General features: G+C 45.9%; 1 protein-coding gene across 3 annotated transcripts; it reads left to right on the top strand.

Annotated features, from left to right (window-relative positions):
* Window positions 1–762: 762 nt before the first annotated feature.
* LOC133352683 (photoreceptor outer segment membrane glycoprotein 2-like) lies at window positions 763–19222 on the top strand. 3 transcript variants are annotated; one of them, XM_061568490.1, is made up of 6 exons: window positions 763–1223; window positions 1847–2358; window positions 9252–9443; window positions 15901–16175; window positions 16878–17124; window positions 17560–19222. In XM_061568490.1, exons 2-6 carry the CDS (start codon window positions 2233–2235, stop codon window positions 17845–17847), a joined length of 1128 nt encoding a protein of 375 aa, XP_061424474.1. In that variant the 5' UTR covers window positions 763–1223; window positions 1847–2232; the 3' UTR covers window positions 17848–19222. The 3 variants fall into 3 exon arrangements, with proteins under 3 accessions (XP_061424474.1, XP_061424473.1, XP_061424475.1); XM_061568489.1 differs by having other exon boundaries at window positions 1698–2358; XM_061568491.1 differs by having other exon boundaries at window positions 763–2358; window positions 17593–19222.
* The last annotated feature ends 228 nt before the right edge of the window (window positions 19223–19450 follow it).

Below are 19450 nucleotides of genomic sequence, written 5' to 3'. Positions count from 1 at the left end.
TGTTTGTTGTTGTAACGATCTTACCCGCCCCACCTGGACCTCTGTGAAAAAGAGCTTTGTAGCTCATCGGATTCCTCCAGTAGAAATAAATAACCTGATTCTGATTCACATTTCATTATCCCATCTTGACCTTTCGTTTAAGTCGCGGTGCATAATGCGCGTGTTGTAGGCTGCTGCGGCTCGAATGCAGCATCCACCCTGGTTATTACTGTGGTGATATTAGTCGTAAAACTAAAATATATGCGTCGTCCGCTTCACAGTGGCCGCTCAAGTTCCCGTGACGTCATTCTCAACAGGCCACTGTGTGCTGGCATCCGGGTCCAAATTTGCCAAATTTAGGAAAAACAATACTCCAAAAAAATTACTATATTTATAGATAAAAAAAAACCTAACTTCTTTATAACTGCTTTTTGTGTGTTAGCTTGTTGTCCTTCCCCCGCACCTCCGATTAGCGCGGTTGGCCACGTACGGTGCGAAAGAAATCCAACACACGGTGCATATATGCGGATCAATCATGGGCCTCCGCTGCGAACACCTCGCGTTACTTGGCAGAAGCCCTCCTTGAAGAAACGGTCACGAAGCTGGGCATTGGAGTAGCAATACGGGAGGCGCTGATGTACACGTGGCCTACTGAGTAATCCCTGGCCGCAATAAGCGTGCAGGATTAATCACACGCAGCTATATTCACGAGGGCGCAAAGAGGCTTAGAGTCTGTGCTGCTGCTGTCCCTGCTGTCACTTGAGGCCCCATTAGACAAATTGCCCTCTGTGTACATCCACACGGCTTGCTGCTGCCCTGCCTTACTGGTTACATTCGAATATTCTTTAAAGAAATGTTTCCTTAGATGTATGACAGGTCGAGTTGTGTTTAATGGGTTTTTATTTCTAACAGCTGTTTGCTTTATTTTAAAATTTGTGACAATTTCTGTTTACGTGCATTTTCGATATTCGCAAACCTCGAGTGTTAGTCACGATTTACAAGTACATGGGAATGAGTGAACTTTTGAAGTAGCTTATACGACGAAAACCAGTCTTTGCTCGAATTCTAATGGATTTATCACTATTTTAAATGTTACGAACGTGTACGTGATAGTCACTTCAAGGTAATGAAACGGGAAAACAATCCGAGTTGAGACAAATATGGATAGGGTTTATGTAGGCCTCTCTGAAAGAGGGTGTTCTTGTGCAAGGGATCATGTATTTATCATCGAATCATCCATGTAGGTGAGTACAAAACTCCGTGTACAGCTGTGAGTGCTGAAGTCATCTTTAATCATTAAACAACGCTGCTGCAAATATTATTAATAAGCATCGATTTACTGCAGTAATAAGAGTACAGTCTTTATACCAAAGACTGATATATGAAGAATATTTGACATTTCCTTATCGAAAAGGTAAACAAAAATAGCGAATAAATAAATGTGCTGTACTAGATACTGTCAATAAATAGAATGTAAATAGATTATGGCTGCCGTGTTATGTAAACTACGAAAACGTGAACTTGGCAACACAACCCGCAGGAGCGATTTGGGCGTCTGTCCCTCTTGTAACGGTACATTCAGCCAATTTGTGACTTGGCTCTCTGTCAGTCAGTCAGTGCTCGTTGGTTGTAGTGCGCCGTGTCACTGGCAGGCGGTTCTCAAGTGTGGAGCATGCCAAGTTGTTTGCGTGTTTTTCTAGGTGAACTAACCGTGCCAGGTTTATTTTTCCTCTCTCTCCTCGAGTCGGGATTCGTTTGGGACTCGTTACGCCGCCGTGCCAGCGACAGCTCCTTCAGGTGTGAGTTGTGTCGAGGACTGGCCAAGACAAAGCCTCTCCCTCCCCGACGTTTCTCTTGTTGCTCTTAGTCGTTCCAGCTTTTCGGTGACTTCGAGCATGCTCTGTGAACGACAGCTGCCGCCGGTACAAAGTGCGACTCAATCACAGCTAAGCTAAGCTCGCTAGCTGTAGGTGATAGTCAAGCGTTGAGGCTCCCCCCCACCCCCATGTCACGGCAGAAATTGAGAGCCAGAAAAGCCAAAAGGAACCGGCCACTTGACCGCTGCAACATCATTTCTCTCCTAAGCCATTCGTCGATCCAGTTAGGACCAACACACTGGTCCACCATGGGCTGGAAGTGTTGACAGCCCGTTTACCCCAATCATCGGGTGGAGGTTGAGGGGGGGGGATCTGTGGCCGGGCCGGACCCACCAATTCCACCAATTCCACCCATCCCACCGGCCAAGATCTCGAGATGGCAGTGCTGGGTGTTCGCTTCACCAAGGAGAAGCGTGTGAAGCTGGCTCAGATCCTCTGGATCCTCAACTGGATCTCCGTGGTGTCAGGTCTGCTGCTCTTCAGCCTGGGCACCGTCCTGAAGGTTCGTGTCTCCGTCTGTCAGTACGTCTGTCTGTATGTCTGTATGTATGTCTGTCTGTATGTTTGTATATCTGTATGTATGTCAGTCTGTATGTCTGTATGTCTGTCTGTCTGTATGTCTGTATATATGTATGTCTGTATGTCTGTATGGCTATATGTATGTCTGTATGTCTGTATGTATGTCTGTCTGTATGTCTGTCTGTATGTCTGTCTGTCTGTATGTCTGTATGTATGTCTGTCTGTATGTATGTCTGGACGTTGAACTTCTTTCGCACCTGGACATAGCCAAGCGCGGAGGTGTGGGGAAAGGACAACAAACTAAACACAAAAAACAGTTATAGAGATGAGTTTTCAATTTAGTACAGCGGTGTCGTGTATAGTCGTGTATAGTGCAGTGCATAGTAGTGACATGATAGCGTAGTGTATGGTAGTGCATAAGGTGGTGTATAATAATGCATAGTGTAGTGTGTATGTATGTTGAACTTCTTTCGTACCTTATGTAGCCGTGCTGCTAATCGGCGGTGCGGGGGAAGGACAACAAACTAAACACAAAAAGCAGCTCTTAAGAGAAGAGTGTTTAATTTAGTAAAGTGGTGTAGTGTATAGTGTAGTGTAAGTGCAGTGTATAGTAGTGTATAGGAGTGTAATGTTAAGCGTAATGTGCGTAGTGTATAGTAGTGGATAATGTAGTGTGTATGTAGGTATTTTGAACTTATTTCTTCTTTCGCACGTAGCCAACCGTGCTGCTAATCGGAGGTGCGGAGGAAGAACAACAAACTAGACACGGCTGCCACTGCCGAATGCTGTGGATGAGGCACCCGGCTGGAAATACAGTGGAACGTCGCATATCCGCCTTGGCCAGTTAACCGGCCAGACCCAGTCCATTGTCTGTGCAAAGTGGTAACTTGTCATTGTGGATAGATGTTCGCATATCCGACCTTGTCACATATTCGAGTCCGATATGCGACGTTGTACCGCACTGATAACCTGATTTCAAAGTCAAACTTTAGTCGCCTGACATCAAATGAAACTCAACACATTGGGCATAACGTCTATTATTATAATTTGTATATATTTGTGTTTACAGTATCAAATTTGTGTTTCCTTTTAAGTCGGTGTTAATGAACGTGCTGAGTGTGTTTCTATTACTTGTGTTTGTGTGACCCCACTCCACTATATCATGGTGGCAGCCAGTGGCGGCTCCTGCAAAATCTCTCAGGGGGGGCAAATGTCTGGATGATTGATAAGGATAAGGTCCACCCATGCAATGGATAAATTAACAGCTTAAGCATGTAAAGGCAACTTCACTACTTTAATATGAATGAAAAATAAAGTGACTCTTACAATACATCTCCTTGTTTGTTTCTATACTCACTATTATTACAATCCACTCAGTTTCTTTTATTAAAGATTCCACTAGGTGGCGTCAAATAATATTGTTGACTGAAACGTGCTTACGTATGATGACGTAAGCACGTTAGTGCGAGCCCTCCCGGAAGCCATAGAGAATGCATTGGAGCGCCCGCCGATCGAAAAAAAACATCTTTGAATGTAAGTCTATGGGGCCACTCGGGGCGATTCTCAGCCGGAGTGAAATCGCCCAAAAAGAGGCGGTACTCCACAGACGTGGCATGACGCTGATTGGACTATATCCAGAGGCACAGTAACGGCTAGCATAACTCTGGTTGAATGAGATTTTGAATGTGATTGAAAAAGTCCCTTTCACACTTTGGTGGTGCGTCGCCCAATCGCCCTAATGAAGAAACCGCCCCTAGTGGCAGCAATTATGTCCCGGGAGCTAAATGACCAGCCAATGTCGGAAGTCCTGCTGGACACAACGAGAGGGCTTCGTGTCGTTTTGAATGTTCCTCAACAGTTGCAGGAGTGCAGATAGCAGCGGGTTTACCGTATGGTCAATAGATTGGGTTTGCGGCCGTCCATAAATGACGTCACACACCTAGGCGGGGGGGGGGGGGTCAGACATTTGTAACGATGTGTGACGAGGAGGGGGGGGGGGTGAGAAATGTGACGTCACATCAAAATGCGCAACTTTAAATAAATATAGACAACACGTTCTACTTAATTAAATATACTTTTGAATAAATGTTTTCAACATCAGAGTGCAGCGCCACATTAAATACGCACTACAATGACAATAGTTTAAAGCGATTTGAAGCATGTTTTATTTTTTGGGAGGGGATAGAGCTTTATGACGTCATATTTGAGGGGAGGTCTGACTTTTGTGACGCCGTGTGACTAGGGGGGAAGGGGGGTCAAAAATCGTCCGAAATCGCGTGACGTCATTTATGGACGGTCCCTTACATGCTAACAACACTCTGCCATACGTGAGAGCAGAACAGGAACGTCATACTTGCCCAACCCTACTGATTTACGTGGTATGCTGCCAATATTTACACCCTTTTTTAACCGCATATTAACTTTCAGAGATAATCATGGCGCTTAAAATGTCATTTTGTTGTTTCCCCTCCACTCCCTTACTTCCAATTAGCACGGTTGGCTGCATACTGTGCGAAAGAAGTTCAACATACATACGGACAAAAACAATTGTTGTACGTACGTATGGAAAATCGGTACGCGGGCACAAAGGGTCTAAACATTGGCAGCCCCTACCGTTTAACTCTCTGAGGCCTAGCCAAGTAGACGACAAAATACTGTAATCACCAGGGATGACATGCAGAATATAAGTAAGAACATGCTGTAGGTATATGTTGCGTGGACAGACAGATATATATGAAGGAGACACATCTGCTAATCTGTTTTGTTGCTTATCCTCTCCACGTCGACACGAATGTTCATTCTGTGTTGTGCGCTATACAACTTTGCGTAGAACTACATAGGACCAATATCATAATGAGAAGCGAACTTTCCTATAAACATCCTGGCATATTCATCAGCAAGCTTGACGTTGCTGGTAAAGACACTGTACATCAAAACCGGTCCAAAGTTTTGAATCAGTGACACTGATATGTACTCCCAGAGGGCCGTGGGGCTAATGAGCTAATGAGTTGTGCAAAATGTTTCACTTTAAATGTTTACGTGGAGAGACAGGTATATGAAGTGGACATTGTCTGCTTGTCTATTTTTTTATTGATGTTTAGGGTACCTAAATTAGTTTTCATGACTGACACGTGACGAAATCTCTCCGTAGAGGTGATTAAGACGTGCCATCATCCTGTATTGAATAATTATCGATTGTAATTGACATGGCCCAAGCGGTGAGCTTGGTGTCATGCTCCAGGGCCCCCATTTCCTGAGGTAGCCAAGGGAAGCTCTTCTGGTTACGTCTTGAGGACGATGTCCATCCGGGAGGACGCCGGGAGAGGATGAATGCACGCGTGGGTAGCTGAATCAAAGCGGCCGTGTAGCACCTAGATGCACTTCTGCAGTCGTCTGGAACGCTCTTCCTTCCGATATTAGGAAGTAACTTGAGCTATGCACTTTTAAATCTAGATTGACAAACTCATTTCTTTAGAACTGCTTTTTGTGTTGAGTGTGTCGTCCTTCTCCCGCACCTCTGATTAGCACGGTTGGTGACGTGCGGTGCTAAAGAAGTTCAACATACACACATACAACAGCAGTGGTAAATAGAGGCCGACCGAAACTGAATTTCTGGTTTCGGCCGAAACCGAAACCAGATCGAAAGTAAACAATTTACTTTCGGCCGAAACCGAACGTTTAACTACACTTTCGACCGAGACCGAAACAGAAAGGTATATAACCCAAGTTACCGAACACAAGATTTATGAAATATGTAATGATGCAATGCTACTTTAATTAAAAAGAAATCTAGAACTAATCATTCAAAGCCTGCAGTAAGAGTCGCTAAATATAAAATCTTTAGGTGTTACTTACTTAGTAATTATATCCAAACAAACGATTGTTGTAGTTAAGAAACAGTTTTTCCGCATTCAGCCAGACAGGCTGCCGTCTGTTGACCAGTCATATATGCATTAGCAGACCGTGGTTGCGGCTGTAACCTCACTCCCAAGCTGCTACTGCTACTGATGTGTGTGTGTTTGCAGCCTATCGCATAGGATTGCCTAGCGCCGACTGACCGGCCTATAGGCAGAGTGATAGACGTAGCACTAGCGTTATATTCTAAAAATAGATCTTCGGTTGACGAATGACGACCGAAAGTCAATATCAGTTTTGGCCGAAACCGAAACCAGACCGAAAGTTAAAAATGGACTTTCGGCCGAAACGGAAAGTAAACCGAAAGTAAAAAAATAACTTTCGGCCGAAACCGAAAGTATGCCGAAAGAGGCCATTTGCCAACTTTCGGCGCCAAAACCGAATTTCGGTTGGCCTCTATGCCTCGGGCCCCCTTAACGTCACTACACGTGGAAGGACAGATATGTGAAGGCAGTGTCATTGTCGCATATTGTATCACGGTAAAACGATTTGGTCACAATAAGTATTAAAATGTAACTAACTAACCTGTCTGTCAAGAATCTGTTGGTTGGGGAGTGAGACAGGGATGCTTGCTAACCCACATATAGTTTAACTTTGATTGGGGAAGCAGAGGTGAGGGAAGCGTGGATAGAACTGGATACATTTGTGAAGGTTTGCTGATGATAAAGCCCTGTGGGCCACTTCTGAAGTGGGGCTGCAGAAGCTGGTAGAAGGCCCGAACAAGCCTGCAAGGGACTTCGGAATGAGAACGAATACAGAAAACAAGAGTCATGTAATCACAGGCAGAGGTGGAAGTAGGAGCAGTGCCGGATTATCCTAGTAGCAAAAGTAGCATATGCTATGAGCCCTGCACTTTCAAGGGCCCCGTGCTAAATGCTTTCAAGCTATCAATTCCGGTACGGTAATTCTGCACTTGCTCTATTACTATAGTATTATACCGCCTTCAACTTTTATGAACGACTGGGTGTTTAAGGTTAGCAATTTGTCGTATTATCTAGCTGTATAGAAAATTAAAAAAATACAATTACTTTACTATGCAAGTTAAAAATGTGTTTTAATATTTGTGTTTTTTTTTATTTAGGTCCCCTTTATAACATATGCTACAAGCCCCGCACTAGCTTAATCCGGCACTGAGTTTGGAAGAATATCACAGTGGATGGACAGCGGCGAGAGCCAATGAGACAAATTTAAGCTTCTGAGTCGTTTTCTGACAGAAGATGGCAGATGCTTAAAGGGGATTTAAGGCCAGGATTGCCATGGGAAACGCAGCATTTGGCGAGAGAAATTCTGCTGACAAGACGAATGAGGAGAGAGTTGAAGGAAAGAGCCTCATGGAGGCCCTAGTAAAATTAGAAATTTTCCTTGCTTGTCTGTTTCACACTTAACTTCTAATTTAGCAATTTTTGGAAGAACGCAATCAACCAGGCTATGCGTTAACTGCTGTGTTAACCGACTCTCTGTGTTGCATTGCATTACACTTCCTAATTTTACTAAATTTTCTTTCTCAAACTTCCGATTTTCTTGCTCTAATTATTGCCGTGCTGGTTTGTTTATAGTCCATTGTCTCTCCTTCGGCCACTCTGGTCCGGAATTCCACACAACTCTCTCATTGTTCTCTACCCCAATCCTCCCCCTCTCTCTCTGCCCCAACCCCTCCCGGTCTCTCTATTAAGGCCTCGACACAGAGGCGTTGTTTTTCTGTTTGTCTTGGTGTGTGTCTCGCTCTGTGTGTCTTTGTGTGTGTGTCTCTATGCATGTGTGTTGGTCTATGTTGTCTCCGTGTCTATGTATTGTCTCTCTCTCAAATTTAGCATTATTTGGAAGAATGTAATCAACCAGGTGGGGTGTTGACTGTTGTGTTAGCCGACTCTCTGTGTTGTACAGTGGCGGCTCCTGCAAAATCTCTCAAGGGGGGGGCAAATATCTGGATGATTGATAAGGATAAAGTCCACCCATGCAATGGATAAATTAACAGCTTAAGCATGTAAAGGCAACTTCACTTCTTTAATATTAATGAAAAATAAAGTGACTCTTACAATACATCTTGTTTGTTTCTATACTCACTATTAATACAATCTACTCAAGTTTATTTTATTAAAGATTCCACTAGGTGGCGACAAATTATATTGTTGGATGAAACGTGCTTACGTATGATGACGTAAGCACGTTAGGGCGAGCCCTCCCGGAAGCCATAGAGAATGCATTGCAGCGCCCCCCGGTCGAAAAAAAACATCTTTGAATGTAAGTCTATGGGGCCACTCGGGGCGATTCTCAGCCGGAGTGAAATCGCCCAAAAAGAGGCGGTACTCCACAGAACGTGACATGACGCTGATTGGACTATATCCAGAGGCACAGTGACGGCTAGCGTGACTCTGTGGTTGAATGACATTGGTGGTGCGTCGCCCAATCGCCCTAATGAAGAAACCGCCCCTGGTGTTGTATTGCATTATATTTCTAAGATTACTAGGTTTGTTTTCTCATTCATTCTTACCTGATGATGGTTGCTTGTGTTGCAATCGAAACGTCGTATTCTATTATTATTTTATTTTATTTTCTACGTGACTTTACCGAAAGAACCAAAGAGTAACTTAAAGGAAGGTGGCCCTACAGTAACATGAAGAAGAAATGCCAACATCTGACATGATAGAGGGCGTTAAGCCAAGATCCTGCCATTGGGCACACGACTAAAGTCAGAACAGAGACGTGCCTATGTGATTATGGCATCTATGGTATATTGTGGCACAGCTGGCACAGTCGGGGGCACAGCTGGTGCATCTGCCAGTCACCTCAATCAGTCAACCCCATGGCACTCGCTGGGTCTATCCCGTGACCTCCTATCGGCGATCCTCCGACAACTTCACGTGGCCTCAAAGCGCACCGGGCCTGGCACAGGCGCCGTGGTGTTGTCACCGCCACTTAGTGGCGAATGGCGGTTGTTGGCATTGGTGTATTTTGCCTCAGGTGGAATTGCGCCGGCGTGCGGATTTAATGGTGGAGGGCGGCGCGGGACTTCACGGCCTCCCCAACCTCCTGCTGGGCGTGGGCCTCCTGGCCTGCGCCATCAATCTGCTCGGAGGCAAGATCTGCCACGACTTTGCGACGGCCGACTCGGCCAAGGTGTCCCGCTGGCGCCTCGTGCTGCTGCCCTACACGGTACGGCCACCAAAGTCGTCCTGCTGTGGCCGCGCGACGTTTTGTCCCATCGTGTGACAGTGGAGTTCATCAGCATGATAATTGTTGTCGGAGGGCGTCTCGCTTCACACGCGACAAAGCAACTTACTTCATAGCTCATCGAAAATAGTTCGAAGAGCACCTGCCTTCCCTCTCCATCGACAGCTGTCCCCTGTGCCGAGGCACTAGGTGAAAGCAACACCTGGTCGGTGTTAGTCGGCCGGTAGGGAAGGGTGGGGGTGGCGTTGATTTCTACTGCGAGTAATCCCAATTGAGTCATTTGCAAGCAGTTTTCGAATTTGGCTAATTTTGGCCGTGACGCCGGCACGCGGTGGCCTACCCGTCACGGGATTTCCAACGTCCACCTTGAAGCAGATGGTGCCTAGTAGTTAATCGTTTATACACAACCACAGTAATAACCAGGGTGGCCTGCCGGATTTGAACCGCTAACCTCCGCACAACGAGCGGCGAACCGTGCGTACAGTTGACAGACCTCTCAAGTAAACGGAGAAAAAAACGAGTGTTAATGTATCATAGGTCGTGTGAGATTTACTTATGGCAGCATGAGACCAGTGGGGGTGGGGGGAAATTTGGAAAGAGGAGGGGTTATCACTGTGATATTAAAAATGACAGATGATCAACGCGTGAGAAGCCACGCTGCTGCCTTGTGTGAGGTGAAGTCTGACGCTGAGTGCGGTGTGTGAAAGTCGAAAAGCTGAACATGAACTGATCTCATTGTTGCCATTCTGTCACTTGCCTTGTCCATCAGCCATCATCACCTCCTTGCGGTGCGTCCTACCCGATGTCACTTTTCTTCACAGTAAATGCGATGCCTCTGATTTGTATTTGTTTCTTGATACATGTGCTCCTCTTCCTTCCCGTCTTCTATATATATAAAATCGCAAATCTGTCTGTCTGTGTGTGTGTCTGTGGCGCCGGACCATACGCAGTTTCATTGGACGAAATGTGAAGGATTTGCGAGACACGATTGGTCCGGCGGTTGCCCCTGGCAACGGGTAGCGACGCATTCGCTGCAGGGTAATTCCCGTAAAAAATATGCGCACGCATTAACACGCGACTCTGAGGTAAATTCATCAAAGTTTCACGTCCTCTTCACTCCCCCCCCCCCCCCCACCACAATGTGTGCAATTACTATTATAGGGTCGGTAGATTATTAAATTATACCGATTAGACAGTATTATTGTAGCGCGGGGGGGGGGGGGGGGAACGGCACCCGTACCCAGCCTCAGCCGGGTGGGCAATTTAGGCGAGGCCGGAGGCTCTGCACGGTACTAGGCCTCGACACCCACCACGCGACTCTGAGGTAAATTCATCAAAGTTTCACGTCCTCTTCACTCCCCCCACACCCCAATGTGTGCTATTACTATTATAGGGTCGGTAGATAATAAAATTATAGCGATTAGACAGTATTATTGTAGCGCGGGGGGGGGGGGGGGTAACGACCCCGGTACCCAGCCTCAGCCGGGTGGCCAATTTAGGCGAGGCCGGAGGCTCTGCACGGTACTAGGCCTCGACACCCCACCACACTATAGGCCGTACATATTACTGCACAGCGGCCGAGGAGATCGTGGCTGGGGGGGGGGGGGGGGGCAGGGGTAGCAGCCCATCTGTGTATATATGTAAGGTTATTAAGAAATATATTTTTCACCCGGGCAACGCCGGGTACTTATGCTAGTGTAGTTTTACAAGAATGCCTTTTTCCACACCACTCCGTGCACGTTTTCAGCATTGCTTCCAGTTTCTTTGTCAATGTGCACGTGTCACTCGGAGGCAGTGTACACTGGTTGCAGAAGAACATTATTCGACATCACCGCGAGAGTGTAGGTCATCTATTCATACTCAAACCTGTGGCCAATTTGTGAATATTAGGAACAGGTTGAATTGTCCGTTCGTTTCTCAGGCCGCTCGTCCTGGTGAGGGTCGCGGCGGCAGCATGTTGAGGAGGTCGGCCCAGACCTCCCTTTCCCTGGCGACAGACTCCAGTACTACATTACTATACACAACTGCACTATACACTCCACTGCTATACACTACGTTACTATATACTGCTATACACTACGTTACTATACACTGCTATACACTACGTTACTATACACTGCTATACACTACGCTACTATACACTGCTATACACAGACTCTAGCTATTCCTGGGAAATTCCCAGGCGTTCCCATGCCAGCAGAGCGACATAGGTTGAATTCAAATTTTGCTGATTGAATTTGCATACATGTCAACACAATGGCATGTGTTTACAAAAACATGTTTTATGGACAATGGCATGCACGGCGAGGCTGTAACTGAAGACAAATTAAGACAACGCTAACAAGGAGTGTGTGTTCTCTTATCAGCAAACATACCGACCGCATGCCGTTTACAGATACAAGAGCAGGGGCGGTTTCTTCATTAGGGCGATTGGGCGACGCACCACCAATGTCATTGAACCACAGAGTCACGCTAGCCATCACTGCAGCCTCTGGATATAGTCCAATCAGCGTCATGTCACGTTCTGTGGAGTACCGCCTCTTTTTGGGCGATTTCACTCCGGCTGAGAATCGCCCCGAGTGGCCCCATAGACTTACATTCAAAGATGTTTTTTTTCGAACGGGGGGCGCTCCAATGCATTCTCTATGGCTTCCGGGAGGGCTCGCCCTAACGTGCTTACGTCATCATACGTAAGCACGTTTCATCCAACAATATCATTTATCGCCACCTAGTGGAATCTTCTTCTTGGTTCTTTCGGTAAAGTCACGTAGAAGGGAAGTAATAAAATAATAAAAATAAAACATAATAAAATTATTCTCACGACGTTTCGGCCACAACGCAAGTTATTCTCACGACGTTTCGGCCACAACGTTCCACTCACTGGCATGGTGCAGTGTGCAGAGTAATGTATGGTGTCGTAATTGTATAGTAAATATATAGCAGTGTGATACACATTAGGGTGGGTAGAATAATACATAGTGTTATATTAAAATGGATAAGGCAGCAACTGCAGCAACAGCAGCAACTGCAGCAGCAGCAGCAGCAACGGCAGCAGCAGCAGCAACTGCAGCTCCCTTTGATGCTGTTAATCCTGCATAATGCACATGCATATGCAGTACTAATCACATTCCTGCATTTCCCATAAATATGCTAAATTCCTCTTGATATGCAAATTCCTTTGTCAAGGCGCCCAGCTTATATATATGCTCCAAGCTCGTGTGCTGTTTCATTCAGACGCTGTCGCCTCGACGGACCTGGTTTTCACCTGAGGACGGCTGCTTGCGTTGTGGCCGAAACGTCGTGAGAATAATTTTATTATGTTTTATTTTTATTATTTTATTACTTCCCTTCTACGTTACTTTACCGAAAGAACCAAGAAGATGAATCCCTGCAGTCACGAAAGTTTTAAATCAAAATCTAGTGGAATCTTTAATAAAATAAACTTGAGTGGTTTGTTTTAATAGTGAGTATAGAAACAAACAAGATGTATTGTAAGAGTCACTTTATTTTTCATTAATATTAAAGAAGTGAAGTTGTCTTTACATGCTTAAGCTGTTAATTTATCCATTGCATGGGTGGACCTTATCCTTATCAATCATCCAGACATTTGCCCCCCCTGAGAGATTTTGCAGGAGCCGCCACTGTACAAGAGAACACCTGAATTGGTGTTTTGAGTTTTTTTATGGCACGTTTCATATATTTACACTTGTATACAAATATTTAAAAAATGTTGTACCATATGACCAAAAAGAGAACAATTCACTGTTTGAAAATAGCAATCGTAATGTAATTTATTCATCTGGGAAAGTTTCACCGAGTCTCGCGACTGGTGTTCTAGGAGGATCTTGCATTGGAATGTTTTGTTCAATTCCTTAACAAGTATTATTTCACGTTGGAAACAAAGGGATAACAGTGAAAGGTTCACATGCAATAATCAGTCATCACGAGCGGAGAATATAAGCACAGTGTAACATTTGCTTGTATTGAATTAATGCCCCTGAAATGACGCACTCCCAGAAGGCCGTGGGGCTGATGGGTTCCGTGACAATTACTCTAAATGTTTTTTTTTATGTGAAGAGACCGATCTGTGAAGATAATATATTGTCAGCTAAGGATTCACACAGATGTGTTTACAAACCCGCTGAATTGTACTACAATCTTTTTACCAGCTTGCAGCCCACTGGGTTTGGTAGTTTCACACATTTTGATAAAAAAAGTACAGTAGACTGGGTGTAATAATATAATTCTTCATTCTAGGTACAGTATTGGAATCTGCGAATGCTCACCATGCATGCAAAGAACCGTGGGCACGTAATAATCTTTTACCGTATTTCCAATTATGAATTATGTCTGTATCATTTATGTTGAACTTCTTTCGCACCATACGTAGCCCACCACGCTAATCGGAGGTGCAAGCAAATGACAACAAACTAAACATAAAAATCAGTTCTAAAGAAATGCGTTTCAAACTAGATGATTTAGCTCCAGTGGCTTCCTAATATCGGAAGGAAGGGCGTTTCAGCGCGCGATGCAGTGCCCGTCTTTGTTGCACGTGTTATAGGTTCCTTAAACCCTGCAAAACAAGAGGAAAAACAGAGGCAATTCACAACCCTGAATCATGCCAATTCATGACAATTCACCCAGCAGTGTAACTGCTTCCACCACGTGATTCCATCACCAGGTCGCACCGCGCTGGTGAGATGGTATCTCCCTCGCTGGGTACGCAAGAGGTGGTGGAGTTCTAAAATGTCCATTTTTTTTCTTTTACCACGTAAGACCCACTGAGCTATACAGCTCTTTTTCAGAAGCGACCTGGCCACACATGATAGCTCAATGAAGTGGCTAATCACGTGCACATTTATAACAGCCAAATACTCTTAAGTGCATGTTTCTAAATTTAGAGGGACAAACCGGAGGACCCAGAGAAAAATCCACGCGAACACGGGGAGAATATGCAAACTTCAAATATACAGGCGTCAGGGTCGGGATCGAATCCATGGCCTCCTGTATACCAGGCTAGGTAGTTAACATCTCGCCACAGTGGTCATATGGATTTATCTCCGGGTCTTCCAGTTTTGCCCCACTCTGCATTTATAAATGTGCGTTTAGATTATTTGGCTACCATAAATTCCCACATATGATAAGCTACCATCAGGTGTGGCCAGGTCACCTCTGAAAAATTGCTCATATCTCAATGGGTTTTCGCTGGTATATATTTCCCTCGCTTTATACGATTTCAAGTTTATACGATGTAGTTTGAATTCACTCAGATGCAGCTATGCGGCCGGACGTGGGACAACATTGTGTGTGCGTACTGTGTGTGCTCCTCGGCAGGCAGCTGTCTCCTCGTGCCGTTTTGCTTTGTGTGCCCTCCGTTTTGTGGAACGCATCTGCTACTACCGCATAAAGCGAGTGAAACCTGTAAAATAAAAGTTGTTTAATTAGCGTGCCGTGGGGTAAAGCGTGAATACTCCCACCTCTTCCAATTAGTCAGCGTTAAAAAGAGAAGACCAGTTAGCAGCTACACAATTGGTACCTCATTTGCCAGTAAAAAATATGATAATTGTTATTTTATCCTTTTATCTAGGCAACAAAACTGACACCTTTTTTACGAGGAGTCATGTTTGCATAGACCACAATACCTGCAGGCATAATGAAAACCAAAAACATAACTCTGATAATGTATGCACTGTTTGAATAATGAACATCAATATTTTAACCAATTATCCATTTTGTGAGGTATCCTAACTAGCTGCTAACTGATAATTGGTTTTTTACCCTTCTATCTGGCAACTAAACTGACATCTTTTTTACGAGGAGTCATGTTTGCATAGACCACAATACCTGCAGTAATAATGCAAACAAAAAACATAACTCTGATAATGTATGCACTGTCCTGATAATGTATGCACTGGACAGTGCATACATTAATTGGTTAAAATATTGATGTTCATTATTCAAACATTTATTTCTCAGAACAATATTGTGGTTAGGCAAGGGGGGTTACACGGATGAAACAAAATTCAACAAGGCGTTTCAGTCGCCAAAGTTTGAGAACCACTGCATACATACAAGATACGTGGTTCTAGGATTGGCCTCATGAGTCACCCACATCCTCACAAACTGTGACCACCGTCGCTGTCCACGGACGATCATCATACTCGACCTTGAGGGATCCCAGACGATGACGTACGTACGTTGAGCGAGCAGCATATCTGGCAACACCTTACCTGTGCCCGACCTTATTACAGACCAATTCAGATCTTATTGCTCACCCCGTGCCCTTATAAGTCTCAACGTTCACCCTACAAAGTCCCATCACAAGGGAGAAACACAAACAAATAGACAAAAAAATATAATACGGAGCTAACCGTGTGGGTTGACAGCTATACCTGCGCGGGGGGGGGGGGGGTCCGCTCTCGTTGTGCCACGGCCGCAGGTGTGCGCGCTCGTCTTCACCGCGTGCCTGCTCGCCGGGGGGCTCATGTGCTACGGGGCCCGCGGGGCCCTGGACGACGCCCTGCGGGCCGGCCTGCGCAACGCCATGCACTACTACCGCGACACGGACGTGCCGGGCCGCTGCTTCATCAAGCGCAGCATCGACCTCCTGCAGATGGAGTTCCACTGCTGCGGGAACAGCGGCTTCCGCGACTGGTTCGAGCTGCAGTGGATCAGCGTGCGCTACCTGGACATGGCCTCCAAGGACGTGCGCGAGTGAGCGGCACATCTCGCCTCGGTTTTGTTCAATCGCGTAGGAATACCGCAACGTGCTTTTTTTTCATGTGGAGCCTTATTCCAAGGCGCTTTGCGACAGTTATAAAATGGCACGTAAAGGCGACAGTGGTACGCAATAAGGAGTGTGGTTGTTGTTAAAAGTGGGTGTTGTAGTAATGGCGACAGGAGAACAGGTGGGAGACGTTAAGGAGGGCTTGGGGTAGGGATAGTGATAGTAATAGGGATAGTGATAGTTATAGGGGTTGGGGTAGTGGTAGCGGTAAGGGTAGTGGTAGCGGTAGGGGTATTGATAGCGGTAGGGGTAATGATAGCAGTGGGAGTAGTGCTAGGGGTCGTGATAGTGGTAAAATCAGTACCACTTTGTGGTACTGATCTTATATCGGCCCTGTATAGATAATGGGCTGAGTCAACCCTCAGCCAGATCTTGAACTTGCAACTTTCCGATCGCGAGCCGCTCCTCAGTCTAACGCTGAGTCACCCTGGCCAGACGTGGTATTTTATAGAAAGATAAAATGGAATTTTATATAAATGTCAAATTTTTGGATGATACAACAGACCCTCGTCTCTTTACTGTTTCCAACTCAAATTCCACCCCCTTCTGCCGGTCACCCACCAACCACTCTGCTTGCCTTCACCTCCCTTGCCTGTCATCCCTTTGCCCCTCGGCCCACGGTGCCCAAGCCGTCTCAAGAGCAACGTGGACGGCAAGTTCCTTGTGGACGGGGTCCCCTTCAGCTGCTGCAACCCCAACTCCCCACGCGCCTGCATCCAGCAGGGCATCACCAACAGCTCCGCGCACTACAACTATGACTACCTGAGCGAGGAGCTCAACCTGTGGATGCGAGGCTGCCGCGAGGCATTGCTCGAGCACTACACGGGCATCTTGGCGTACGTCGGGCTCACCGTGCTGCTCGTATGGCTCTTCGAGGTACGCGGCGGCGGCGGCTTTGTGGGTAAAAGCCGAGTCAAGCGCGTCTCGCGATATGTTGGGGACACTGGCTCCTTTTCCACTGCCGCATCTGAGATGAGTCAGAGCAGGGTCCCTCGCAATACTGGTGGGGTTTTTTTTTTAAATATCCACTGGCTGTTTGGCGTACCGAGCTGGAGCCAAGTCATTATATGCTGGTAATACCTCGCACCTCCAATTGGCACGGTTGGCTACGTACGGTGTGAACGAAGTTCAACATACAAAGCATTTGAATCTGGCTCGGGAACGAACGCCAGCGCGTCCCCCCCCCCCCCCATTCCCGTGCCCCATGCTGGCCTTCATAAGTGCTCATCAAGAGCGCTCGCTCCAAAAGTCTGTACGGCCACACGACCGACCGACCACTCTCCCTCCATGCGCATGTGACCCTACGCGCAGCTCTCCGTGCTCGTGGGCGTGCGCTACATGCAGACGGCCATGGAGAACGCGCTGCTGGCTGGAGATCCGGACTGCGAGTGCGAGGGCTGGCTCCTCGAGAGCGGTCTCGCTGAGACCGCACGCTCCAACTTCAACGTCATCAAGAGCCTGGGCAAGTCCAACCAGATCGACTCCGTCATGGGGAAGGAGGACCCCAACTTGGACGTTCCCGTGCCCCCCGTGCCCGCGCACTATGGGCCCAGGGATGGTGTGGCCGCCACTGGAAGACACATTCCCCTCGACAGCTGAATCACTTGTCTATGTCCCCCGGCTTCTCCCGCCTGTATACATGGTGCAGCCCTGATCTCTCCCGCTCTGCTCCTCCCAACCTCTTGGCTGACATTATCTTTGCAAATTACTCGAGGATGGAAGCATCACAGCCAGTTATGAGTTTACCTGGTTAATAACATCCTTCCAATTATTGCTTAGTTTGTACCAATCTTTTCGGATAAAATTGTGTCTGTGTCTATATATCTGGATGGCTTCATGAACAAATCTTTGTTGATAGCCAGTGGGTTTGCATAGTACCTTCATCTTGGAGATATCAATCTCATGTGTGCCCACAGCGTTAAAACAATTATCAGCCATGGCAAAGGTATTAGTCCTAGCCGTGTTTCAGATCCGCCTTGTGTTCACGAACTCGGTCTGAGACATGTCGCTTGGTTTCTCCAATGCAACTACTGCTGTGATGCCGATGTTAACAGTTAGTTCCGACTTTACATTAACAGGCTAAATGACTCACTAACATAGCCGCTGTTTCCCTTTTCCTCGATGTGGCGGTGGCTCTCGTTGTTTAATAGGCTGATTGTGTCTCATTAACACAGCCGCTGCTGCGGGAGCCATCTCACATTGACATGCTAATCTCTAATCTCTAGCAATACAATGGCTTCTTCAGCACCGTAGTCATGGAGTTACCTTAACAGATTGACATGGTAATCTCTAGCAATACAATGGCCGAGGTATATTACTGTAAATTCCATCTGTAGCCCCGCCCACTTACCCTTGGGTTGTACTCATCTCAAACCTATATAACCTCTTGCTGCAGTAGTTCTCTCGCTATATTTCTCCTGCCTCAGCAGTTTGCCTGCTGTATTTTTTTCACCTGAAGACGATTGCTTGTGTTGTGATCGAAACTTAGTGATTTATTTATATTTTTCTATCTACGTGACTTTACCGAAAGACCCAAAGAGTATGAATTTCTGCAGTAACGAAAGCTTTAAGTCAAGATTTATATATGATTTATTATAACGCGATTTTTCCATAACGCGGTGTTCTTCAGGAACGCAACTACCACCGCGATATAGGAGAACAAGACTGTACTCTGGATTCAGCCACGGATGCTCATGCCTTGGGGGCTTTGGTGAATGCGTAGGATAGTACTAATTCAGCATGCTATTCTATTCTGGATTTATAAAGCGCCTTCCACCAAGGCCCTTGACAATGCTTACCGACTCCGGGACAAAATGAGCAAAGCGCAGCTTGGCATTCGAGGCGGCGACGACTACTGGAAGATCCATTGTCCACTTTTATCGACACAATGATAAATATTTTTAATGAGTCGTGTGAAAAATGTTCAACGTGTTTGCAAGGCTTCGTTTGACATAAATAAGACGAAGCTATAAAAAATACGAAAATAGCATTTGCTCACATTAATGAATGTATGATAGGGTTAAGTAAAATAGTTTGATTTAAAAATTCATGTTTTCTCTTATTTGTAGGGAACACCTGTATGTTTTGAAAAGGTTAGATTATTTGAAAAATGTCATTCAGCTTAAACTGCAGAAAATAACTAATTCCTGTTTTTCCTTAACCTCCATGTAAATAGTGTTTATGTTTACATGTGTAAGGACAG

This window comes from Lethenteron reissneri, chromosome 41 (genome assembly GCF_015708825.2).
Source record: "Lethenteron reissneri isolate LAM-NWPU_2019-01 chromosome 41, ASM1570882v1, whole genome shotgun sequence".
In the NCBI taxonomy this organism is placed as follows: domain Eukaryota; kingdom Metazoa; phylum Chordata; class Hyperoartia; order Petromyzontiformes; family Petromyzontidae; genus Lethenteron; species Lethenteron reissneri.
The sequence above is the reverse complement of the archived record's forward strand: the minus strand, read 5'-3'. Positions and strand labels throughout refer to the sequence as shown.